Here is a 26,900-nt window from a genome sequence, read left to right as displayed (position 1 = left end):
TCAAACTCTGTATTTCTCTTTCCTTCATAAAACTTTGCAAGATAGTCATCAACTTAAAACTGATTGATGGATTCGTTTCTATAGCAACACACTTATCTATTTTTGCCGTCCGTACGTGGAATCATGTTTTGGAGTTCTTTCTCTGATAAATTTTCTTCTTCTGCTCACTTACATCTACAGAGAGCCAAGTGAACGAGCGAATAAAAAGAATGGAAATAATTTGGCTTCAGCGTCCTCACGAAAATATCCCTTGGGGATTTCGCCTACAAGGGGGACGGGAGTTTGGTCAGCCCCTTGCAGTACAAAGAGTGAGTATATTTCATATTTCATATGTTACTATAGGGGCATCTCTTTACCATTGATAGTACACTCATGGAAAACAATTTAAAACCTGTAAAATGAAATTTAAGTATTAATCTATAAGTTCATGTTTAAATTTGAAAGTTCTTTTTTTTAACAAATTTAATACAAATACATTGTTAAAGGTGAATTGTATTTTTAATGGAACTAAAATAGAAATATTTCGGCAAAAGCAATAAACGTTAATTTCCATTAAAACTATCCAGAAAAATCAATCTGAAATTGCACGGTATGTATATGATTCACAGCGAAGGTATTTCTGTATCGTCTGAGATTAAACAAAACTGGTGGGGCGGTTGATCCTGCTGCGATCTGTTCGCAAGCTGATTAGGGGCCTGCTGCATGTGGCGTTTGGTTTTTTTCTTATCTCATTTGATGCTATGACGTAATGCTGCGGTTCATTTCGCTTTGAATTATAAGTCTGGAACATATGCTTTTTTTCTGATTCGTTACTTGATGTCTGTCATGTAAACCACTGCACGGACATGTAATGGTTTATAATGCAATTAAAGTACCTACCATTACATTTGTAATCTGTAACCACAGAATACAACTATGATGAATCGGTTATATGGTCTCTGATACTTTTATCACGTGAAACTATGGGGATGTTGGTTCTATTTGTACATATCCAACTATGACAATGAGGACCGGCTCCACGCTTTGTTTTACTCCTCCCGCATTGAAGTAAATCAAAAATTTGAACATTTCTCAAATATTTTTTCTCAATTCATACTATTAAGCCACAAAACATCAGTACCTTCATTAATAGCAAATACACAAGTTATCAATGCTTAAATATAAAACAACTGCAATTTTATTTGAATTCAGGCAATGAGATTTTGTAATTCATTTTTTTTTTTACATTAACAGCATATGTTTTTTTCTTATGAAAAAAATACCAGACCAGTAGTGGTGTTACATGTTTGTTTACCATTACCTTTCTAATCTAATCTAAATCTTGCTGATTAGAAGTGACAAGACAAGAAGATATGTATAATCAAGGAATTAAACGACAGAATGCGCTTGGTATTCTAATTGTACCTGTAGTAGATGTTTTACGAAACAACAAGCATTGTTGTAGGTCCGGTATTTTTAATTTACGAAATTATCATCAGAATTCTTTAATGCAGGTGGTACCCGGAAGTGTGGCAGACGGGTCGCTGTCATCTGGGGATCTCATCCTCAAAATTGGGAACCATAACGTAACAAATGCCTACCATTCTGAGGGTCAAGATCACATCAAGAATGCCGGCAACACGCTTCAACTAACTATTAAAAAGTAGGTCTAAAATGTCTCATATATGCAAGAAGTTATCTTGTTTGCAATAAAAAAATGCAATATTTTGAAGCTACATACATGTATATAAATCTAGTTTGTTTCGTAGAAACACGATACCAAAATGAAAAAAATATATATATTGTGGTTTCATCAATATTTGTTGAATACCAATTTTCGTGGATTTCGTTTTTAAGTTGATCCATGAAATTAAATGTTCATTGAAATGCAATTTATATTAACATTTTGTATTGATGGGGTCATTGGCCTCGAATTTACATATCCTTGAAACTGTGATTTTCACTTTATACACGAAAATTGATACCCTTGAATATGAATGAAATCACAGTATATATAATTCCACAATAAAGTTTTAAGATAAGTTGCGATCACCAAACATATTTTCAATTAAATTCTTAAATAAAGAATCATGATAAATATAAAACATGCCAAATCTCTGAATATAGAATATACAAAATCTATGTAGAAATGCATTATGTGCATCGCAGTTTGAGAAACACAAACCTTCATGTACATTATTCTACTGAATAAACCACTTTTTCAATTAGTAACAAATGTTCTTAATGACATCCAGCAGTAACTATTATCTGGAAGGTTACGGCACGTGTTGCGAGATTAACGGCGGTTTTCTTCTTCATAATATATAATTTTTGATTATTCAAATATCATTATATATTCCCTACAAAAACATTTTTTCAGAGAGCCAAATGAATATTTCATATGTTTGGTTTGTTAATGTTTTTAAATAAAATCCAGATCTTTAGGCAAGTAATTAATGTTACAACATGTATAATATACAAAAACAGTTTTAAACACGTTCTGATAGATAAACCGCACTTGGTTGTGGTAGATAGAATTTCAGAAATACTTTTGTTCTTATTTCCATCCATTCATGCGTGTAAAACACAATTCAAGCAAGCACAGACAATGCTTATTGAAAACACGTGTTGCTCTAAATAGTTAAGTGATAGCAAACATATGTAGGCTAACACTTACAAAACGACTAATTGACTCTCAGTTTACCGCTGACCGATCTCCACTGTGGATATGCACCATGGATTTAGCAATGAACAGTCGACCTCGTCCATTTTATCACACATCGTCAGTAAGTGAACAAATTTTCCAATTTTCTAATTACAGGGTTCCTAGAGTGGCCGCTAGTTGTCCTGTTAGTCCTACTTCATCTCATAGTTTTAAATTCCCACACCCCATTAACCCGTCTGCTTACCGTACATTTTCTTCTGACGACGGTTTTCATTCGTATCAACGTCCACTTCGTAGTCAGTACTCGACAGACGATGACAGTCTACGTCAGTTTCAGTCTTTACCGCGGCAAAAGGTAACATCTGGTGGAATTCATTCAACTAGCATGGATATTTATGATCCGTACTCAGCTAGAAAACATGACAGCAATAGTTCTGTTGATCCTGGGTGTTTCACTATGCCAAAGCCGTCGCCTTACCGTCCAAGTAATGTTCAAGCATCATCAGCAGATTTTCGAAGCGGCGGCAGTGACAGTAGTGGCTACCAGACATCTTACAGTCCCACAGCAGTAGACCTGACCACTGGAAATCAGCTTCAGGGATCTCGGTTTCCTGCTAATCATCCATCTAGGGGATTTTATGGTCCAGGACCAGGTATTTCTCCCCCATCATACGAGAAAAGTCTTTCTGAGCGGAATAGACCATTTTCTCCTTTGTATAATCGACAAGATTCTTCTTATGGAAGCAACGGAAGCCACAGCGATCAAAAACGTATTTATGAATCGCCACATTTTGCAGGAAAAGAGAATGTCGTTAGGCCCCCGCATCAGCTGGTCAGACAAACATCTAGGGAACAACCACAATACAACGATTATCAATCCGACTTATCTAGCGTCAGATCAAATGTGATATCCCCCTCTAGTGAATACAGTCGATCACCTAATGAAATTCGACATTTATCATATGAATCAAATGTACAAAGCCCAACCCTTGGACGTGCAGATTCCTCCATGTTTTTGATAGGTAATTCGCAACCACGCGTATTTCAGAGAAACCAGATTTATGATGAGAAAAGAGTAGAGGAGAGACCAGTAATACAATATCAGAGACAGACATCGTCAGGAACATTACCTAAGTACGAGTCAACAATTTCATCACCACCACTTGGCCACCATCCAAAACAAGATGGCGAAAAACCAGAGCCGCCGGTGAGGTCGCACAGTTTTGATCACCGTGTAAGAAAACCAAGCCACAACAGTTCTACTGGAATAAATTCAATAGAGGATATTTTGTCTCCCTTTGAAAAATTTCAAAGCTCTAGCTATTTCAAGGAATTTTACGACCAAGATCAACCAATTTCGCCTTCAACCAGTGTAAAATCGAATAGTTTTGATACATCAAGCTTCCGCTCACCACCTACGAATGATTCTCCGAGTGTTCGCGAACGAGAGGGAAACGTCACACCGTATTACAACCAAGGCGTTCCGAAAGCTATTAACTCCAAAAGTCAGTTGGAGAAGTCTGTGTTTTTTAACTCTAACAAGGAAGATAAAGAAGAGCAGAATATGACATCACATAATCAGTTTGCACCACCCCCTTGTATGGCACCCCCACCGCCGCCTCCTCCTCCTCCTCCTCCCCCTCCTCCAGGACCCACAGGATCGTATGGGCCCGGGTGGAAGGCGACTAAGAAATCAGTTCAGGTAGGTTATGTCAACTTCTGATACCATACTAGTATGCATTAAACGGAGAGAGTTTGGGTTGTCATACCATACCATTTTGGTCATCCCGGGTCACTTTTTTCATGTAGGAACTTATTGTGTGTGTAAATTAATTTCACACTTCATGATATGTTTAGTGTCAAATAAGTAGCTTTCCATTGAGATGCAAAACATTATTTTAAGCAGACAATCAGCGATGAACAGCGGACGCCAGGAGACGGCAGCCCTGTCCCCCAGGGACAATTCTCGGATAAAATGCCCGACGCAGTGTTGAACACGATGTTAAAGACTCAGGGAAGCGGAACACCAAAACCATTTGCATATATTACAGGAGGAATAGACCTCAAAGAATTCAAACAGAAGAAAAGGTATTTTTTTTTATTTATACCATGAATAATGATGTTTGTAAATAACTAACCAACCAAAATAAGAATTACTAGTAGAAGGAATTTATAGAATGTTTCGTGATTTATCCGAAAAACATGCAGCTTTGCTGGCTAAAAAGCGTTCCTCATGAAACAAACATTACACTTCAAGTCGCCCACCAATTCACTCATTGCTGCAATGTGAAAACTCTCAAATAGCTGTCTGTGTAAAGTATGGCAACTTACCAACATCATGTACGTGTGTAACTAGGCATCTGAGATAGCAGAAATACATGCGATGTTTCTGACACTATTTGGTGGGAGGAATTCTGGTTAAATAATTAGAATACTGTATATTATCAAGTAATCATATTAAACATTAGACAAACATGAAGCACAATAACTGTCTTTTAATAATATCTTCATTGAATACGAAACATGAAAAAATGAGATTATCTGCAATGCTGTGCATCTTAGGATTTACACGTGTTTTTAAGCTTTTAATAAAATGTATTACCTTCTTCTCTAACCATTAGATTGAATTATAATATGCCTTTTATACAAAATGAATCTAATCTATTAAAAAAGATAGGCACCTTTTGTGTCTTAGCTCACCTAAACCGAATGTTCAAGTGAGCTTTTCTGATCACCTGTTATCCGTCCTCCGTCCATCTGTCAGTCTGTCCGTCTGTCTGTAAACTTTTCACGTTTTTGACATACATTGTATTCTCTGAAACCACTGGGCCAGATTTAACCAAGCTTGGTACAACGCGTCCTAATTGGAAGGGAATTCTAAATTGTTAAAATAAAGGGCGAAACCCTTTTTAAAAGGGGGATTTTTACGAAACAGTGAAAAGAGGGTTTGTGTCTTTAAAAATATTCTCAAAAACCATTGCACCAGAAAAGCTTATTTACATCAAAGCTTGTATATGAAGTAAATTGTTAAAATACTGACTCACGAAACAATACTGGGGCCCCCCGGGGGGGGGGGGGTCAAGTTTTAGCATAGAAATATATAAAGAAAATGTTAAAAAATCTTTTTCTCAAAAACTACATTGCTACAATTAGTGAGATTTATTAATTCTTTTTGAAAGATAAACTTGTATAGATGCTAAATTGTTCAAACCGTTACCCTCAGACTGGGGCCCTAGGACGGATTCAGAGATTAACATTGAAATATATAGAGAAAATGTTTTAAAATCATCAAATTTATGATATTACTATGCAAACAACCTTATATAGTGAAAATTCTAAATTGTTAAAACAATAACCTAGTTCAACATTTTAGAATTATATAGGGAAAATGTTTTAAAACTTCTTCTAAAAAACTACAACACTACAATTTGTTGGATTATTATGCAATCACCCTCAGATTGTGAAGATTCCAAATTGTGACTCCCGGGGCCAATACTAGGGTCCTTAAAATGAGTTCAAAGTTCAACATAGAAATATATAGGTAACATGTTTTTAAATCTCCTATTTAAGAACTACAATGCTACAATGTGAGGAATTATTTTGCAAGCATTCTCAGATAATGTTGACGATTGCTAAAGCCGTGAACCCCATACCAATACTGGGGTCCAAAGATGGGTTCAAAGTTCGGCAATGTTTAAACATTTTCTTCTCAAGAAATAAAATACTACGTTAAGTTATTTACTGTGTAAGCATCTACATATCATCTAATCCCCATATCAAAGTCACAGTGACCATCTTTCACTTTATTTCTATCATTATTTATAGTTCTTTTTACAATATTCTTATCTTTGATACGTTGAGGCCAAGGATAATAAGGTTGGTCAGTTGAGCATCTTAGATCTTAGGATATGATGTCCAAAAAAGTAAGCTACTATTTTATGCATCGTTTAATGTGTTGCCAATACATGAATACATGAAAGATTTACAATATTTTTAAAGAGTTTCATATTTAAACATTTCGAAATAGAATGGTACAAGAATTAATTTTTCAGGTGAGCAATGTGGCCCATGAGCCTCTTGTATGATTTTGTGGTTTGTGTCATTCAACGCTTCTTTGTCAACTTGACCCGCTTATTCAATGGCATATAAAGATCTCTATATATTTGGGGCTTTGAAGACATTTAACATGCCTTTTTGTTGTCATATTCGTATCTACATGAAATAATCTATATGTGTAGATACTACATGTAGTGCGTTAACGTTTCTTAAAATGTTTTTCACTTTAATTTACCAAGTATTATTGCTTTACATGTTCTCATTACAATTAGTTCACTTAAAGATTAATCGCACATATATTTCTTTTTCAACAAAAGCCGACCGCCACCTCCTGTGATGCCGAAATCTTACCGCGGTCCAGATTTAAATTCTTCGGAGCCGTGCAACTACCAAAGTCAGCCGTCACCCCCAGTCCGCTCCCAGCAGTTCCAGCCCCAGTATCAGCAGGCTCCGGTGCCGGCCCTGCAATACTCTAATAATCAACCGAACCATCAACACCAGCAGAGGTCACCCGGAGCCTACAGACATGCGCAATATAATTCCCCTATACAAATGTACTCTCACAACAATGCCGAGGATGCCTTACGAACTCAAAGTGGTGGCGCTCTTACTGGGATTTCTGGGTGAGCTCTTTTTCAAGATTATATGAACATTACGATATGTATCATAATGCAATTATCCTGTCTGATAAAGTAAAATTTCTTTATCTAAATGCAAAAAAGCTATTCTCTGGGTGAGCTAATTTTTCAGCTATCGTATCATGTGGTTTCAGCGCTCGGTCACGCCAAAGAAGATGTTCAGAGCCAGCGGCTCAGCTCTCGCGATCTAATTTCTCTCTGCCAAACAAGACGATTCGGTGAGAGGGAAGCATTCTGATCTTTAGAAAGTACCACAAGTAGTCCATGATATGCTCTTTTAGTATCAACAATTAAAGCACTTACTCAATGAATGAGAATTTACAAGGAAATGAAGAAAATCGCATGCCTGCTTCAGAGGTGCTGGAGGACAGGACTGACCACCCCCTCCTCCATTCGCCCATCCCCAAGACTAGTGTCTAGACCCGGAGACTTTATCTTTTTATGACATATTTATAATCTAATGTATACATTCATTGCACAATATTACATAAAATAAACATTTTGAAAAAAAAATCATATCCCATCAATATAGAATCTTCAGTAATTTTGTGCACAATTATTGTATACATTAGATTATATGTATGTCATAAAAAACAATTTAAACAAAAATAAAGTATAATAGTCCCGGGGTCTAAATACTCGGCCCGGTGTGTGTGTGTGGTGGTGTGGGGGGGGGGTGGGGGTCGGCCCTGTCCTGTCCTCAAGCACCTGTGGTCTGCTTCACTCGTTCAACACTTAATGATAGAAAATAAAAATAAAAGACACCTTTTCATCCTTTATACCATATATGGCTATTTTCCCATCGTCAAAATTATTTAACCTTCGATCAATAAAATGTATTGCTGGAAATTGACGGGTAGAATTGCATCATTAGCATTTTATTTGGTTTATTTATCACTTTATATCGTAGTTATTTATACACAGTATAGATTTTTTCCCACCATTTTACTACTGTAAAAACCATTTCTATATACTGTAGTCTTCCATTAATAAGTTCAGCTACACTGTACAACGCACATGCATAGATATGCATTGTGGCAACGCACTTTGAAAAAATTACGCACTTTGAAAAAAAAATTCAAAGTGCGTTATATTTTGATCAACGCACTTTGAAAATAAAAAATTCTCAATTTTTTTAAACATTGAGATGTAAAGCTATGTTTATATGTGAAATATTTATTGATATTTCGTTTTCTTTCGATGATTGGATACGGCGATCCTTTCTTTCAGCAAGGGATATACATGTAATAGCGTCAGATGGTATTGACAAGAACGTTTCTGATCCATACCGAATGAGCTTCCTACATAGAACATTAATCCTACCACTGGATTCAGTTCCTCCCAGAGGCCTGAATTGTGTTTGCCAATTTTTTTTAGAGATTAGATACAAATGTATAGATTTATGGAACAATTCTTTGAAGGGGATAGATGCACCTGCCGCGGCCATTGAAAAGAAAAACAAAAAAAATTGAATATTCCCCTTCCCAACTTCGCCGGTTATAAAGCAATGATTGTTTAAATCAATTTAACACCACATAAAAGTAAAAAACGATACTACAAATACGTGTACATTTTCATTGAAAAGTTGTCATCTATTCTGTTCATCAAAGGAAATACGGGAGATAACTCTAACTCAGTGCATTTAATGTGAAAAATCCCGAGAGTTCATGGTGTGTAAATTCGAAGCGAGTAAAAACGTTGGTGAAAAAGTGTTTAATTCTTCATTTATATGAATTAAAGTTACAGCCTCAAAATTGTTTGTTATGAATAATTTAACTGCTATTTTCAATGCAGCTTCATTAATTTTTTTCCAAAATCGTTTCGGAGGGATTCTGTTATTCTTTGCTACATATGTGATCAGGGAGGCATTTTTACAGTTGTGAAGGCCTGTTCCGAGACACAGTTAGATTATTCTAACTAAGCAGAGTGTAGTGAAATTGATAGCATTATTGTAGGCTGAAAGCTTGGTTATGTCAAAGTCTAGTATATATATATATATATATATATATATATATATATATATATATATATATATATATATATATATATATATATATATATATATATATATATATATATATGTGTGTGTGTGGGGGGGGGGGGGGGTGGGGTGGGGTGGGGTGGGGTGGATGGACGTATTTGTGTATGACTCAGACGTTATAACAGGAATAAATTTTACCATATACCAATTTTATCTGAAAGTTCAATAAATCGACAATTTTTTTTTCAAAGTGCGTTGATATCGTCGATATTTACGCACTATTATTCATATCCATTGCAAAGAGTGATTGGCTTTAAAGCGACGACACAAAATATATATCCTTCTTTGAATATTAATGATCCATAGAATAAAATTTTGGTGTAGCATTCTACCTTAAAGCGAATTATTGGCTTGCCTGCGACTGCCCAAGCGGCACACTGCTAGAAGAATTGATTCCGCACGTAGGTCTCGCGCTCAAACCCCGGCTGGGGCGGAGATAAAACTCCAATATTGTGAATCCTACCCGCTTCAATATCTTATTTTTTTACAATTGGTAGCGTTTATGTTAACGGCGATTTAAGAGTTACCCTCTATTTAACATTCTTCTTATTTCTAGAACAATGCGTGTGCAGGGAGAATTTTTTTAAATTTTGCAAAGGGCAGACAATTACACTGGTAAATACAATATTCACCAGTGTAATTGTCTGCCCCTTGCCAAAAAAAAATCAGTTATTAAGAATATGTACATTAAATAATGATTTTTAGCATTGTCAAGGAAAATTAAAGCTTTTGCAACTTTTTACCGAGAGATTTCTGTGAAAATAATTTGTATTGTAAAGATATATTTAAAAAAGCTTTTTTTTCCCATAGACTTTAATGTTAACTTCAAAATGAGATAAATTTGTTAATATTCAATTTTTTTTTTAATTTTAAAGATGAATCTTTATTATTAAATAAACCCCTTAAAATCACACTAATATTTTAGTAATCAAACTTGCAATCTATCAGATATGAAATAAGATAGTTATAGATGGAATACCTTAATGCATGTACGTAGTTCATGCACATTCCATATATCTATAATAAGGGCATGATGCAATATACAATTATTATATTTGGATTCGCATTTGATGTTAAAACATTTTCCAAATGGACCAAAAACCCATTCTTTAACATCTTTAATATCTGCCATTACAACATAAGTGCACAGAAGTCTTTTTTCCAGATACCCAGAGAAACCCCAGCAAGATATCCAGCAATCAGAAGTTTACAAAATGGTGCAAGAAGCTGACGGTCAAGGTAAGCCGGCTATACAGATGCCATTGAAATCCTCTAACGGCCAGGCTTTTAGTCCGGAAGTGGCGTCACCGTCAGCTGATGTTGAACATCCAAGGTTTCTTAAATCGAAAAAAACAGGCTTGTCATTTCGTGTCTTACAATGGTTGACCGAGACAGACGACTTGGATGATGACGAAATTGTCATGGAAGATATAGATAGTAGGCATACAGTGGATATCCTTTTTACTAAACCGATATTCATGGATGATCCCGATGCCCAGGCTTTCTTGCATTCTGTTTTATATTTTAATCGCTCTTTTTTTTCCTTTTTCGTGGTCTGAATATATTTCTGTTTGATTCCCACCCTATCAAGATCGCCAGAATGCCACTCCTTTTAATTACTTTAGCACAGGATTCCAGTATACGTTTTGGTTAGTCATCATCGGATTCCATATGTTAAAGCTATCAAGACAGGTTGACAGGACAAGGTACTCAGTTTACATAACGACTTCAGTTCTTCACAGGCACGTTGGAATCAGGGGCGGGGGCTACCCCCTCCCCCCACATTTTTCGCAGCAAATTTTTTTCTTAAATTTACAGAAAAAATTGAATTACTTTAGTATCATGGAGTTGGTCCCACTTTTTTGGTAGCAGGTAAAAAATTGAAGTGAAAATAAGGAAATAAACAGTGAAATTAAAGAGTTACAAGTAAACTTCCCCATTCCACGGATTAGGATATTTTTTGTAAATTTAGGAAGTATCTTTTTTTATTTATTTTGTTTGTTGAATTTTTTTGATGAGTCTGCCCTCTCGCGCTACTTTCAAAAACGATGCTACGTGCATGCTTTACAAGGATATAAAATGTAAAACCAGCTCATCTAATCCTGAACCTACATCAAACTAGAGGTTCTGATTTCAATTCACGATGTTTGTATATTCCACCATGTTTAGGGAATAAGTTGTTAATGTTAAGTTGTTTAAATTTTTAAGGATAAACAATTCTTTATATATAACTTTCATCAACGAATTGTGGATCTTTGTTTTGCCAATGGTTGAACGTATTCTAAGGGTCAGTCATCCCCAAATTACCATCCAAGGAATTTATCGGATCCTCATTTACAATTTATTGATTCGTGCGTCTGAATTAATCCTGTAGAAGATGAAGCTTGAACAGATTGGATCTTAAAAAATTCTTTTCCAATATATATCCTCGGTGATTGATTGCTGAACATAACCTTTTGTAAAGTGTTTGAGCTATCATACAAAGCTGACTATTAAAAAGTATTGCCACACTACACTGCTGTATGCTCCCTTCTAAGATGTTGATCTATTTCTGTATTCTTTGTTCATCCGAATTTTTTGCATTATTTTTGTTTTTGCATGTGAGGCACATGATGCATAACTCGTTCTTCAAATATCTGAACATTATTGTTTTATTAAATAAATAAAAAATATGCCGATATATCTCTCATGTACCTAAATGTATGAAATGCATGTATATTTATCTCATACGTATGTTGTATACTATCCTTGATAAATCTTTGCTTTATTAACGGGGGATGCTTTATCAAATACTTCCAGCCAGAACGTAATAGTTTTATCTTCAGCAACAGGTTTCTAAGATTTACCTATGTATTCCAACACTATTTCTATAAATTGATTTTATATACGTTTTGGTGAGTATTTACATTTACAAAATGAAGACATTGATATGTACAGATATAGCTGTATTTATACACAAACTGCAAATCACTCAAGCTATCAAGAACGACCAAAAACAGAACGCAATCCGGTAGATAGTGTCTCTAGCCAAAACTTACCCAAAAGAATGCTTCATAAGACTTTTTTCTCAACCGTTCAGCATCTCTGTTTCATATTTATTTCATATTATGTTATTGATTTTATGAAACATTTCTTATTCGAATCAATTCAAACTAACGAGCATTCGCTTTGTGCATGTCAACAATGTATACCTATTTCTTGGCTCTGAGGACGATAGCAATTTTATTATCTCCCAAGACGGTAGACAATAAACTTGTTAGTAGTTAGTACATAGATATTTTATTATACCGAAGAAAACTTCATTTGTCGGCAATGCAGATTTTTTTTATGGTTGACAAATTAGAGTTATCAGACTTTGAATTTAACTTGGGGATTACAGCTGAGATGTTCCGAGTTTTAAAATGTAGTGAATACTCACCATTGGCAGATATACGGAGAGTACATGTATTTCATGATTATATAGTATACATAGAGCATCCTTATTTCATGTGCGGATCGTGGGGTGGGGGGCTCGGATCCACTAACCTGGAAAATTTTAATTTCTTAAATTTACATGGTAAAATCCCCCTCCCCTCGGACAACTCAAATGTCTCTCGGAATTTTTTTTTTGGATCCGTGCATGTATTCTTTGTAATTTTACATAGGAAATATGCACAGAGGTACATATATTATTAACTAGACTGTTAATGTCTTCAAAATTTTCATTTAAGTGATTTAGCTCAAAGGAAAAAAGTCATGACATAAGCAATATTAATTTCCGAGAATGCGTAATGAAATTTATTGCTCAATGTCACAATAATCAGATAGTATTTTATTTTCATCATCGATTAGGTTAAAACAAAAACCCAAATTCCTATCTTTCTTAGGGACTGTCTCAAAAAGCTTTAAATAAGTCAAACCGTATGAGATAAATAAAACATATATAATTGAATGATTTTATATTTGCTTAATCAAATAATGTTTATATTCACTCGGCAAGCCTCGCAAATATTCAAACCATTTTATATTGTTGGATATGCAAATATAAAATCAAACAATATAGATATCTGGTTTTGCATGTCTATATGTTTACTTCTTTAAGTCAAAGGGTAATTAAAATAATCTAAACTTTAATTTGCTCAGTATCATCGGTTATCAATATCGTAATAGATGTCTGCTTAATTGGAACACAATCACGTCAGAGAGCAACACTTATCTTATTTGGTCAAGCTATTACGTTTGCAAATCTTAAGATAGACAGTCTACGTTACAAACGTGGGATTTTTCAGTCTTAAGAAAACTAATGGCTCTAAGTGTCTTTGTTGACATACTGAAAGCTTAATATTTGCATATTGTCAGGTCGCAAACCAAAGCAACCGAGGGATCCATTGCTACGTCACAATTCAATAGATGATGAGATGAGATTTTCTGGATTAAACAAGAAAACAGACATACCATCTAAAGCCTTTATGAAATTGAATCAGATATCTATCAACGATTCACAAAACTCTTCAGATTTTCCGCAAAGCAAGCAAGAAAATCAAGGTAAACACGAAAACGCCTTAGAAGCATGTGATTCATATAGTAATTATATTTTTGAAAGTTCTTTAAATAATTACATTTTGATTTGATATGCAGACTCTGATTAAAACTATCCCCCTTCTCTTTACACTTATCGTGGTCTAAACATACCCCGACCGATTACAGACATGCTTTCACCTGTTTTATAAAAGATGCATATCTTCAATACTGGAAATATAAAAAAATAAAATAAAATAAAGGGGGCCATTTTAGGCCCATATATAAATGTAGTCTTTTTAAAAAAAATTCTTAATATTTTTCTTTATAAAAAATCGACTCCCCCATCAAGGCCCAACCTAATCCCCGGAGATGATAATTTGAAGAAAAAAACTCTTGAATCTATACTTCAATACAAGTTACAGCTTTTCTGGCCAATTGACCTTTTAAGAAGAAGATTTTTGGGAGTTGATTTTAATCATCTCTCCTATGCAGTTACTCGGACAAACCGAAAGTGAAACAGTGTTTGGACCTCAGCACAAATCATCGCTGATGACAAGACTTAGTTCTTGAAAATAATTGATAAATTCGATGTATTGTATGTATGCTAAAGCATTGTTTTTCAAGGAAACTTATTTATAAATACCTTAAGAATAGTCAGATTTTAAATGGTACGAACAACTTAGATATTTTTGTAGTCGTATGTATTCCTACGCCAGAGTTCAATATAGTCTCCTTCAACTCGACGCTCGGCTGTCTCCGTAAATCTCCGACAAGCAGAGTCTCTCTGGCTTCTCGGAGATTTAAGGTGTCAGCCGAGCGTTTGGTTGAACGAGCCTAGAGTTTAAAATTGCTTGGATCCATACAATTTTCGAGAAATATTTCTATTACTGATACATAGTTTGATTGAATTGATTTTATCTTTAAATATTATTTAACATGATTCATATGGGGTTTCTCGACATTCTTGTCGAAAAAGTCCAAAAATTCATATTATAAAGATGTGCGTAATTCAAATACAAATTAGAAACTACATGTACTTGTCATGCAACATAACATATCTTTGATTTTAAAATAAATAAACATCGACAAAATCAACTCCCGTCAGCTCTTCAGTACTTTGATTGAAAAATACCAGCAAATTTTGATTAATGCTCAATTATCTTCGATTGAAAGGGAGCATGGTCCTTCGTTTTTACAAAATTGAACTCCCTTTACCCAATAATCTTTATGCAAAGTTTGGTTAAAGTAGTTCTGGAGAAGAAGTCGAAAATGTAAAAAGTTTACAGACGGACATTCAGACGCCGGACAAAACGTGATCAGAAAAGCTCACTTGAGCTTTTAGGCCAACATTTTTTGAAATTTCGATTTACAAACCCGCCGACCCTATTTTTTTTAAAATTCAAATAAAAATAAAAGGACCTGAACTAGCTATTAATTTTATTTCTTCCTCCGACCCAAAATTTTCTTTCTGGTAAAAATAAAAATAAATGTTGATGCAATCACGTATGTGTAGTCTGAATTATTGTTGTGCATGCATTGATTAAAAAGACAAAGTTATTTCCGATCAAGTCACAGGCACTAGAAGTCACAAAAAACCACCATAGGGCCTACTTCTGTTTGCTTTCGCCCAACCCTACAATTTACGACTCTATTAAGTTTTGTGATCGGCAACTTAGCCAGAATTTCCTCAAGAAAGAGAAGTTTAAGTCTTTTTCTATCACAATTCCGTAAATTAAAAAAAAAAAAACCAAGAAAATGATAAGTTACTTTTTTAAAAAACATTTTTGCAAAATAAATTCTAAAATAATCATAATTTAACCGTTTGGAAATAGATCCTCTACATAACGGTTGTAAGTGGGTCATAGGGTTGGACTAATAACCCTAAACACACTGAACACAGTAGTCTTATGACTGAAGGAAAGAGAATGATTTTATTTGTCATTAAGCTAACAAAATAACGAAACATTTCTTCATTAAAGGTATAATTACATAAATAAATAAAATTTTAAAAGTTAGTTAGTCTTTTTTAAATAAAAAAACTTTTTTGATTTTTTACTGACATTTATGGACATGCTTCTAATCCAATTTATTTTCAGTAACAATATTTTAAATTTTGAATTTGTGAATAGCATTGTTAATTTAATCAAATAAATGATTTCTCAAACTTCTTCCTTTTTTTCTGCAAGGAAGAAGTGAAAACTCCCTTAATTTTTTTTTGTCTTAATGTACCGGTATATGTATAGTATGTACTTGTATATATATAAAAAAAAAAAAAAAAAACCTTCGTTTTTATACATGCATGTACAATATATCAAGACAAATTTTCAGTGTCCATGGATAAAATATGTTATGATAAAAACATCACCAACCAAAATTACTTATACATTTAAAAAATGGCAGCTCCTGGACACGTGTTCTTATTTTAAAAATAAAAAAAATATTGTTGAAAAATTGTTTTATTTTTATTTTTTTTTCTCGACGGACAAATTTTTCAATTTTATTTTTATTTTTTTTCCCTCCTCCTCACCAAATAATTCGAAAAATATTTCGTAAATCTAAAAATAAAAAAATGCTGGCCTTAGCTTTGGTAAGCTAAAATCTGAATGTGATCAGAGACCATTTTGTTAGTTAATCTCTTTAAAAGTTGCATGTTTTTTGTTGTTGTCTGCTTATCTTCGCTTAGAAGGAGTTATACTGATTTTTTTTCCAGTATTTATTGAATAATTGAATAACATAAGGCGTATCTCCTCGAATTAGATTTTTGATATTGACTTGAGAACAGATACGTTTCATGAATATAAAATTCACAATATTACAAATACTTGCATTTTTTAACAAGGCATGGTTTTGACTCTTGCCGCGCATGAGCGCGGGAGAAACAGCAATTGAAGACATATTTTAACATTTCAAAACCATTTTAAAAATCTCATAACCTTTGGGTTTTTTTTGTTAACGGTGGGTGAAAGTCATCGCCGTTGACAGTGAGAAACGCATATTTCATTGGTCGACAGGAATGATGAAAACCGATCGTAGCAATGTAGAAAAAAGTCAAATGTCAAATTCACATCGTAGGTCGCGTACAGATGAATATTATACGTGTATATTAATATTAAGAATGTTATCTTTTTTAGATGAGAATGAACGGGTAGGAAACTACGAACAAACATCAATTCGTTATACCGGCAAACACATCCCCTCGCCGTCTTTCAGAGTTTTACAGAGGTTTGCCGACGAGGCACAGGAATATGGTAGGTTCAAGGTCGATCAGTTAAATTCCACTTATAAATTATATGTCAAGAGGCAAAGAAATGTATATGTCAAATTGTTGTGTAAAGTATAAAAAAAGTGTTCTAAAAAAATCCAGTTTAAATTTATAGGTAATCCTGAAACTTAATCTAAGTTAATCTTTAAACAATTGTACAGCTGTCCAAATATTATATCAAAATAGTTTGGAAAACTGCTAGATTTGATTGAATTTTGAGCTGGATATCTTACATCTGATAATGAAACAGAGATAAACAAAGTAAATGGGAAGTATAGGGAGAAACAAAAATGCCAGAAATCCTTCAACTAATAAATTGGTATTGTTTTTCAACAACCATTTGTTTGATTTACTATCCCGTATTTTTGCACTTACTTACCGTGACTGTTAACACGTTTCCTTTAACACCTTCCGTGATTCCCTAAATAACAGATCCCCTCGTTACCAAAAAGGGAGCCCCGCCCGAGAGTGACGACCTAGAGGACACGGATGATGGATTACCCGATAATTTAAGTGGAGAGGAACTGATTGACAAAAGATACACCGGAGGTGCGATCCCGTCACGCTCCTTCCGCATGCTACAGATGTCTGTGGGAAATGGCGACACAAATGAAACCGGTATCACACTTAACACCGAATCTTGCAAAACAAGCATGTCAACAACCTCCTTGTTTTGTCTGAGTTTTACAATGGGTTGTCTCAAAAAAGCGTAGACAGATCACATAACTTAAAATCTGTTCACTGCAATTTCATTAGAGACTTCTAATGTTCTCCTAAATGACCCTTTGGCAAACAATACTGAAAAATTCAAACAAGTTTTGCCAGGCAGCACAAATGTTCTTTGAACATGTACACTGAGGCACATTAAATATACATTTATATTTTTACTTAGAAAATATTTTCTGAGTACAAATGATCTGTCGACTCCAAACTTGTCCTGTGTTACTTGTTGTCTAATGTATGTCTTACCGAAATGTGTCATTCAGCATTTTGACGTCCATTAATTTCTATCGGCCGGAGTTTCTTTTTTCACTTATTGTCATCATACTAGTCCGAGTATTTTCAATGCTGCATTTCTAAGCGATTTTGTGAATTTTATTTACTTCATGCGCCGCTTAGGATGTGCTTCAAGGTCTTTACAAAGTTTTATCACTTACCGCTGTGCCGCCCTAAACGCTGATGTCGCCATTTTGTTATAAGTTAACACTTCAAATTATCACAAAATGCGCTGTAAAATCTTTAAAAGTTGTGTTATAGCCAAAACATTTTCTAGGTAAACAAAGAACTTTTAACAAATTTGAATATAATTATATCTTATTTTATTTTTTTTCATTCGAAGGTACTTTACCTTGCATTTTCATCTCAATAGTTCGTTTTTGACATTGCGCCGCATGACGAATTTGTGATCTAGCATGCTTTCATACTATATTACGATATTACCCCCCCCCCCCCCCCATTTTAAAGAAAATTGAGATTGAGAGATTGAGTTAAACATTTGTCTTTACTGCCATAATCAAAAAACAAGAAAATACCACAGATTAATGATAAGCTAAACTATAGTATTTTTCAATCGTCATATAATCAATTTGAAAATTGTTTTATTTAAATATTTTTATCGAGTTAAAAACCCTTTTTTCATTAAAAATAAACAATGGTTAATGCATAATAAGTTATTCTGCATCAAACACATGTAAATATTCAAGCTTCAATTTAAAATCCTATATAGTTATCAAGTTTTTTAAACCTTCTAAAATAAGTTTTGCATATAAAAATACAATTAATTGTCTTTACAGGTAGGTCCATAATACTTGTCTCTGTAGGACTACAGACTACAGCTTACCTGTAATTAAAATTGATTATTCTCAATCTCAACCCCATTCCCATCAGCAAAATGAATACCTGTTTTCTATATACTTTTTTAAAGTAGTGGCAGTGGTAAGACAGTGGATATTTTCTCCTTTTTCGACAGCTTTTCATCACAGCTCAACCACTGCAAATAGTATTTCTTCTTCGCTAATCAACGGTTTCTTATCCGCACCGCACTTCAAAAGGGATGACTGCACTAAAAGCCGTATTTTTGGGTCCTTTGTCATGTTGTAAATTTTGAAATAACCAGTTGTCATGTTGTAAATTTTTTATTTACTGCCACCCGGTAAAATCAAAATTTACAACATGACACCTTTTTCGGTCACTAATGTTACGTTTATTCCCTGCTAAATTTCACTTCGTCACTTGTTACAGAGTTCGGTCAATTTCCAATAGAAATTAAAAGTCATAATGGTTTAAAACTGCGTTGCGATAAAAGGATTCGTTGTTTTCTCTTACCCTTACTGCTCTGCAAATATCTGGAATTTAGACTTGTCTGCCTTTGATTGAAAATAAGATTCATAAATATTCATGGTGGGTGTAACTAATATTGAAATGAGAGGTCTAGAATTAGAATAGGGTACTGTAATCTCTCAATCTCTCTCTCTCTCTCTTGAATGTTAATTTTTTTAAACCAAATGGTATTTCGTTGTTTGACCCCTCTGTTATCATCTTTAGATGCAAAAATGTTGTCTTCAGTTAAGACTGCTTGGTCCGATTTTATATCAATTTTTGTGAGCGCTTTTAATTGATGGTTATGCTAAGTATGTGCATAATAAAAGATATTGCAGTAGTTTTCCCTGTCAATTCAGCCATATTTTATGAAGAAAAAAAATGATGAACAAACTTTGTTAACAAAACAAACGACATAAAGAGGTACCGCGTTATTTCGCCTCATATCAAGATTCGCCCCCGATGTCGAGGCGGCTATGATTGTATTACGACTTAGACATCGCTATATTTAAAGGTTAAAATAATTTGCCAAATTAAAAATTAACATGCGAACATTTTCACTGATATTTATAAAGTTTGTTTTGTTCGCAGTCGATGTATATCATACAGCTTGAATAAAACATAGCATCGGGAAGAGGAATCTTCCTTTTAACGCAACAGACGCTTTTAGTCCTTTTCTGAAGTAATACCGATAGCGGCGAAGTTACTGAAGTAATACCGCGGCATAGTTACACCAGGCCATTGAAAAGTGTTTGGAACACATTATAGTTTTAAAAAATGTGTCTTGAAATGTGACGGAAAGCGATAAAGGAATTTTCAATAAACACACAACATTACTATTTTAAAGCATATGAACAGAATTTCCGGGGATGGGGTGGGTGTGAAGACCACCCAACCCAAGCCATGCTCTTTGCCCATAAACTCTTATGAAAAATTCCATTTAATGGGTGGTAAGAAAGCGTATGGCTGTGGCAAAACTTTTATTTACTTTTTCAAATTCTTTTCATTTAACTCGTTTAACCCATATAGGCACGGGCTAAATCTAGTTCTAATGAAGCAAACAGTAAGAAGTAAAGTTATTTTAAGTTGAAGTACATGTAAGACTAAATCGATATCGAGTATCGATAATTTTTTAAATCTACTTTAACTAGAATTCGCTGCTTTAATTAGATGTTACTCGAGCGATGTGACCCCTTGGTTCGTGTAAATTCTAAACTGTGAAGTAACCACAAAATACATGTAGCAGACGACTATATCTATTGACAACAATTTCACTCTGATGTACTTACATGATAACGCAGTTTGCTTTTTTTTTTGTTCACACTCCTTAGCGGCTCCATCGCAGAGCACTTCTTCACCATCCTTTCAACAACAACAGATTCAGGCCCAGCCCAGGATAACGATCATCACCAGAAGTCACGCGGTTCCGACACAAATTCAGCCTCCGGATGACGTGCCTAGTACGGACTTCTGAAAAGTCCCATTGAATTACAAATCTTTTAAAGGAAAAAAGAAGATATTATTTATTTTATTCTTTCCCAGTTAAAACAAAGGGATTTGGTTTTTCGAAGAAAAAGTGTTTAAAAACTTTTCGTGGCTGGTGAAAGTCACCCAAGTAGTGATTTGTTGTAACAATAGATATGAGTTCAGTATATAAAGCATAGTGCTTGATATGTAACGTTATTGTCATTTGCTTTTCGGCATTGACAAAGTATTTTGTGAATCACTGTATATTGTAATTTTTCATGTGTAGCCATGTAACTCTCATTATTAAGTGTAATATAGTTGCGCTAAATGAAACATATGTTTTGTAACTAAATGACACACTGATTTACCCTGTGTTCATCCGTATGTCTGTTTGTATTTTGCGAATACTTCTATTCCTGTGTTTAACAAATCAATGAACTCCGTAAGATAGGCATAAACAAATTCTACCAGTCCATCGAGAAATAATTCGCATGTTGGAAAGTTTGATATAATAAGTAGAGTTTAAAAAGATAAAAAAGGGAAATCAAGCAAGATAATCTTGCAATGCTTTTCTATATGATGCGAATTGCAATTTTAAAATTTAGATATACGAAGTTTAAATATCCATGCTAAAATCAGTTCTATAAGAAAGCAAGAAAAATTATGTTTCAAGCAACGCATAGGTTCGCCTTTGTATGTATATTATTACAGATTAGAGAGAAAACTTACCAAAAGCCTGTGTGTTTTTCTAGATTTATAAATAGTGTTTTACCAAATAAGCAATGGACAATATTCCAGTATTTGATTGTTGACTTCATAGATAAACAAATAAGTATCATTATGCTGTACTGACCCTTATTTATGCATTTCTACTTGGATTGTTAATGCAAAACTCAGCTGTAGAAATAAACATTTTAGAAAAATGAAACACAGTTATTCATCTTGATTTGTAGACGTAATATATCCGTCTGTCGCCTTTTTAGCTCACCTGAGCTGAAAGCTCAAGTGAGCTATTCTGATCACATTTTGTCTGTCGTCCGTCTGTCTGTCTGTCCGTCTGTCCGTCCGTCTGTCTGTAAACTTTTCACATTTTCAACATCTTCTCAAGAACCACTGGGCCAATTTCAACCAAACTTGGCACAAAGCATCCTTAGCCTAAGGGGATTAAAATTTGTGAAAATTAAGGATCACGCCCTTTTGCAAAGGGAGATAATTGGGAATTTTCGAGAAATTTTCAAAAATCTTCTTCTCATGAACCATAAGACCAGGAAAGCTGAAACTTGTGTGGAAGCATCCTCAGGTAGTGTAGATTCTAATTTGTGAAAATCATGACCCCCGGGGGTAGGATGGGGCCACAATGGGGGGGGGGTCGAAGTTTTACATAGGAATATATAGAGTAAATCTTTAAAAATCTTCTTTTCATGAACCATAAGACCAGGAAAGCTGAAACTTGTGTGGAAGCATCCTCAGGTAGTGTAGATTCTAATTTGTGAAAATCATGACCCCCTGGGGTAGGGTGGGGCCACAATGGGGGGTCGAAATTTAACATAGGAATATACAAAGTAAATCTTTAAAAAGCTTCTTCTCATGAACCATAAGACCAGGAAAGCTGAAACTTGTGTGGAAGCATCCTCAGGTAGTGTAGATTCATAGTTGTGAAAATCATGACCCCCGAGGGTAGGGTGGGGCCCTAATGGGTGGTCGAAGTTTAACATATGAATATATAGAGTAAATCTTTAAAAATCTTCTTCTCAGAAACTCATCAGCCAGGAAAGCTGACACTTGTGTGAAAGCATCCTCAGTTAGTGTAAATTCAAAGTTGTGAAAATCATGATCCCCAGGGGTAGGGTGGGGCCACAATGGGTGGTCGAAGTTTTACATAGGAATATATAGAGTAAATCTTTAAAAATCTTCTTCTCAGAAACTAATCAGCCAGGAAAGCTGACACTTGTGTGAAAGCATCCTCAGGTAGTGTAGATTCAAAGTTGTGAAAATCATGACCCCCGGGGGCAGGGTGGGGCCACAATGGGGGATCGAAGTTTTACATAGGAATATAAAGAGTAAATCTTTAAAAATCTTCTTCTCATGAACCATAAGACCAGGAAAGCTGAAACTTGTGTGGAAGCATCCTCAGGTAGTGTAGATTCTAATTTGTGAAAATCATGACCCCCTCGAGGTAGGGTGGGGCCACAATGGGGGGGGGTCGAAATTTAACATAGGAATATACAGAGTAAATCTTTAAAAATCTTCTTCTCATGAACCATAAGACCAGGAAAGCTGAAACTTGTGTGGAAGCATCCTCAGGTAGTGTAGATTCATAGTTGTGAAAATCATGACCCCCGAGGGTAGGGTGGGGCCTTAATGGGTAGTCGAAGTTTTACATAGGAATATATAGAGTAAATCTTTAAAAATCTTCTTCCCAGAAACTAATCAGCCAGAAAAGCTGAAACTTAAGTGGAAGCATCCTCAGGTAGAGTAGATTCAAAGTTGTGAAAATCATGACCCCCTGGGGGTTGGGCCACAATGGGTGGTCGAAGTTTAACATATGAATATATAGAGTACATCTTTAAAAATCTTCTTCTCAGAAACTAATCAGCCAGGAAAGCTGACACTTGTGTGAAAGCATTCTCAGGTAGTGTAGATACAAAATTGTGAACATCATGACCCCCGGGGGTAGGGTGGGGCCACAATGGGGTGTCGAAGTATTACATAGGAATATACAGAGTAAATCTTTAAAAATCTTCTTCTCAGAAACTAATCAGCCAGGAAAGCTGAAACTTGTGTGAAAGCATTCTCAGGTAGTGTAGATTCAAAGTTGTGAAAATCATGACCCCCGGGGGCAGGGTGGGGCCACAATGGGGGATCGAAGTTTTACATAGGAATATATAGAGTAAATCTTTAAAAATCTTCTTCTCAGAAACTAATCAGTCAGGAAAGCTGAAACTTGTGTGGAAGCATCCTCAGGTAGTGTAAATTCAAAGTTGTGAAAATCATGACCCCCGGGGGTAGGGTGGGGCCACAATGGGGTGTCGAAGTATTACATAGGAATATATAAAGTAAATCTTTAAAAATCTTCTTCTCAGAAACTAATCAGCCAGGAAAGCTGAAACTTGTGTGGAAGCATCCTCAGGTAGTGTAGATTCATAGTTGTGAAAATCATGATCCTCGGGGGTAGGGTGGGGCCACAATGGGGGATCGAAGTTTTACATAGGAATATATAGAGTAAATCTTTAAAAATCTTCTTCTCAGAAACTCATCAGCCAGTAAAGCTGACACTTGTGTGGAAGCATCCTCAGGTAGTGAAGATTCATAGTTGTGAAAATCATGACCCCCGAGGGTAGGGTGGGGCCACAACGGAAGGTCAAAGTTTTACATAGGAATATATAGAGTAAATCTTTAAAAATGTTCTTCTCAGAAACTAATCAGCCAGGAAAGCTTAAACTTGTGTGGAAGCGTCCTCAGGTAGTGTAAATTCAAAGTTGTGAAAATCATGATCCCCAGGGGTAGGGTGGGGCCACAATAGGGGGTCAAAGTTTAACAAAGGAATATATATGGTAAATCTTTAAAAATCTTCTTCTCAGAAACTAATCAGCCAGATGATTCTTTATAATTGTTAAAACTTTGGCCCCAGGACAATTCTTTGGCCTCACAAGAAGGTTCAGAGTTTATGTACGTTTATATCCCATATATAAACAATTGTTAAGGATCTTTTTGAGAACTGCAATACTCAACATATGATATGACTATAAAATCATCCTGTTAGAAAAGATTATTATAAACATAAGAATATCCAGGGGAAAATGGATTTTATTTATACAGGATCAACATGTAGTATTGTACATTGTCCAGATAGTTTGTATTATGACTCCATTAAGCTGATTTTATCATACCTATTGTTCCTCAGGTGAGCGATGTGGCCCATGGGCCTCTTGTTTTCTGAATACTTGGGCTAAAATCTGTTTGTCAATATATGCCAATGAGTCAGTAAATATGAGCTGATGATTTTTGTTTTAATGTCTTGAGCTGATAACCTGCCCGTCAATGTTTGTGTTGACGTTTGGTGATGATTTGTCTGTAAAATTGTTTGTGTAGGTATTTGGTGATGATTTGTCTGTCAATATCTGTGTAGACATTTGGTGATGATTTGTCAGTGTTTGTGTCAGCATTTAGCGATGATTTGTCTGTCAATATATGTGTAGACATTTGGTGATGATTTCTCTGACAGTGTTTCTGTAAGCATTTGATGATGATTTGTCTGTCAATGTTTGTGTAGACATCGGTGGTGAAATGTCCTTCAATATCTGTGTAGACATTTAGTTATGATTTGTCTGTCAGTGTTTGTGTAGACCTTTGGTGAATATTTATCTGTCAATGTCTGTGTAGACCTTTGGTGATTATTTGTCTGTCAGTTTTATTGTAGGCATTTGGTGATGATTTGTCTGTCAGCGTTTGTTTAGGCATTTGGCGATGATTTGTCTGTCAATATCTGTGTAGACATTTGGTGATGATTTGTTTTTCAGTGTTCTGTGTAGACCTTTTGTGATAAATTATGTCAATATATGTGTAGACATTTGGTGATGATTTGTCTGTCAGTGTTTATGTACACCTTTTGTGATAATCTTTCTGTTAGTGTCTGTGTAGACATTTGGTGATAATTTGTTTGTCAATATCTGTGTACACATTTGGTGATGATTTGTCTGTCAATGTCTGTGTAGACATTTGGTGATGATTTGTCCATCAATATCTGTGTAGACATTTAGTTATGATTTGTCTGTCAGTGTTTGTATAGGCATTTGGCGATGATTTGTCTGTCAATATCTGTGTAGACATTTCAGGTGATGATTTGTTTTTCAGTGTTTTGTGTAAACTTTTGGTGATAATTTGTTTGTCAATATCTGTGTACACATTTGGTGATGATTTGTCTGTCAATGTCTGTGTAGACATTTGGTGATGATTTGTCCATCAATATCTGTGTAGACATTTAGTTATGATTTGTCTGTCAGTGTTTGTGTAGGCATTGGCGATGATTTATCTGTTAGTGTTTGTAGAGGCATTTGATGATGATTTGTCTGTCAATATTGGTGAGGACATTTGATGAGCATCTGTCTGTCAGTGTTTGTGTAGATGACCTGTCTGTCAATTTTTGTACAGGATGCCGATTGAGGGTTGGTAGATATTAATGACAGGTGCAATGCATCTTTTTGGGTAAATCGGTTGTAAAGCCGATGGTTACCATTTATGGTGCGAAGGATCTCTATGGTAAGAAAAATCTAAATTGTGATGTTCATGGCTCTACCACCATAGGGGCGCCATGCCTAGGCCAAATCTGCAAAAAGACCAGATTCTCAAAAAGTTTTTTTCTCTTCAGACAAAACAAAGTGGGCTTTTTAAATATTATGTGTGACTAAGCCACGAACTACCGGACTTGTATTATTTTTTCAAAATGTTCAATTGTTGGGATAAAAAATGATATTTTTAATGTATAGTGGGTCATCTCTCAACGTTTTTGTTGATTGAAATCGGTTTGTTTTCCAATAGAGACTATGAAAAAAATATGGAGCACAGACCCACTCTATAAAAGAATATGCCCTGAAGTTCTAAAAAATGACAGTATTTGCAGGTTTTGATACGTACACGCCTGTTTGAGTCAACATATTCCAAGTATTGAACATACCTATAGGTTAAAAATCAATGATTCGTTAAATATATATTGTTTTCAATGATTTAAATAAAAACCCATCAGATTTATTGATACTTTAATTTTTCAGTAGCCTGTCCGACCGCGTATGGGCATTTTACACGCCTTATCCACCCATCTTCTTTCATGTAACCTAAATGTAAGGCAAGGGTTGTGGCTAGGGGGGGGGGGGTAAATATTTGTCTTATTCTTTTATTCTGCTCAGGAATTTCAATGAAAAGAAATGAGAAAATTCACTTATTTAGAAAAGAGAAAGAATGAAGCTGTCAGTCAAA

At 34.9% G+C, this 26,900-nt stretch overlaps 1 protein-coding gene across 9 annotated transcripts; it reads left to right on the top strand.

The window, feature by feature from the left end:
• Positions 1 to 21,855, top strand: LOC105321959 (uncharacterized). 9 transcript variants are annotated; one of them, XM_011420446.4, is made up of 11 exons: positions 49 to 308; positions 1,494 to 1,642; positions 2,801 to 4,346; positions 4,548 to 4,732; positions 7,018 to 7,323; positions 7,473 to 7,556; positions 10,545 to 10,618; positions 13,718 to 13,903; positions 17,011 to 17,127; positions 17,574 to 17,759; positions 20,792 to 21,855. In XM_011420446.4, the coding sequence occupies exons 1-11, from the start codon at positions 210 to 212 to the stop codon at positions 20,932 to 20,934; spliced, it is 3,075 nt and encodes a 1,024-aa protein (XP_011418748.3). In that variant the 5' UTR covers positions 49 to 209; the 3' UTR covers positions 20,935 to 21,855. The 9 variants fall into 9 exon arrangements, with proteins under 9 accessions (XP_034312339.2, XP_011418750.3, XP_065921519.1 ...); XM_034456443.2 differs by having other exon boundaries at positions 83 to 308; positions 4,551 to 4,732; XM_011420450.4 differs by lacking the exon at positions 13,718 to 13,903 and having other exon boundaries at positions 25 to 308.
• The last annotated feature ends 5,045 nt before the right edge of the window (positions 21,856 to 26,900 follow it).

Source organism: Magallana gigas, chromosome 7 (assembly GCF_963853765.1).
Source record: "Magallana gigas chromosome 7, xbMagGiga1.1, whole genome shotgun sequence".
Lineage (NCBI taxonomy): Eukaryota > Metazoa > Mollusca > Bivalvia > Ostreida > Ostreidae > Magallana > Magallana gigas.
Note: the sequence above shows the minus strand (reverse complement) of the source record. Positions and strands in the feature narration are given on the sequence as shown.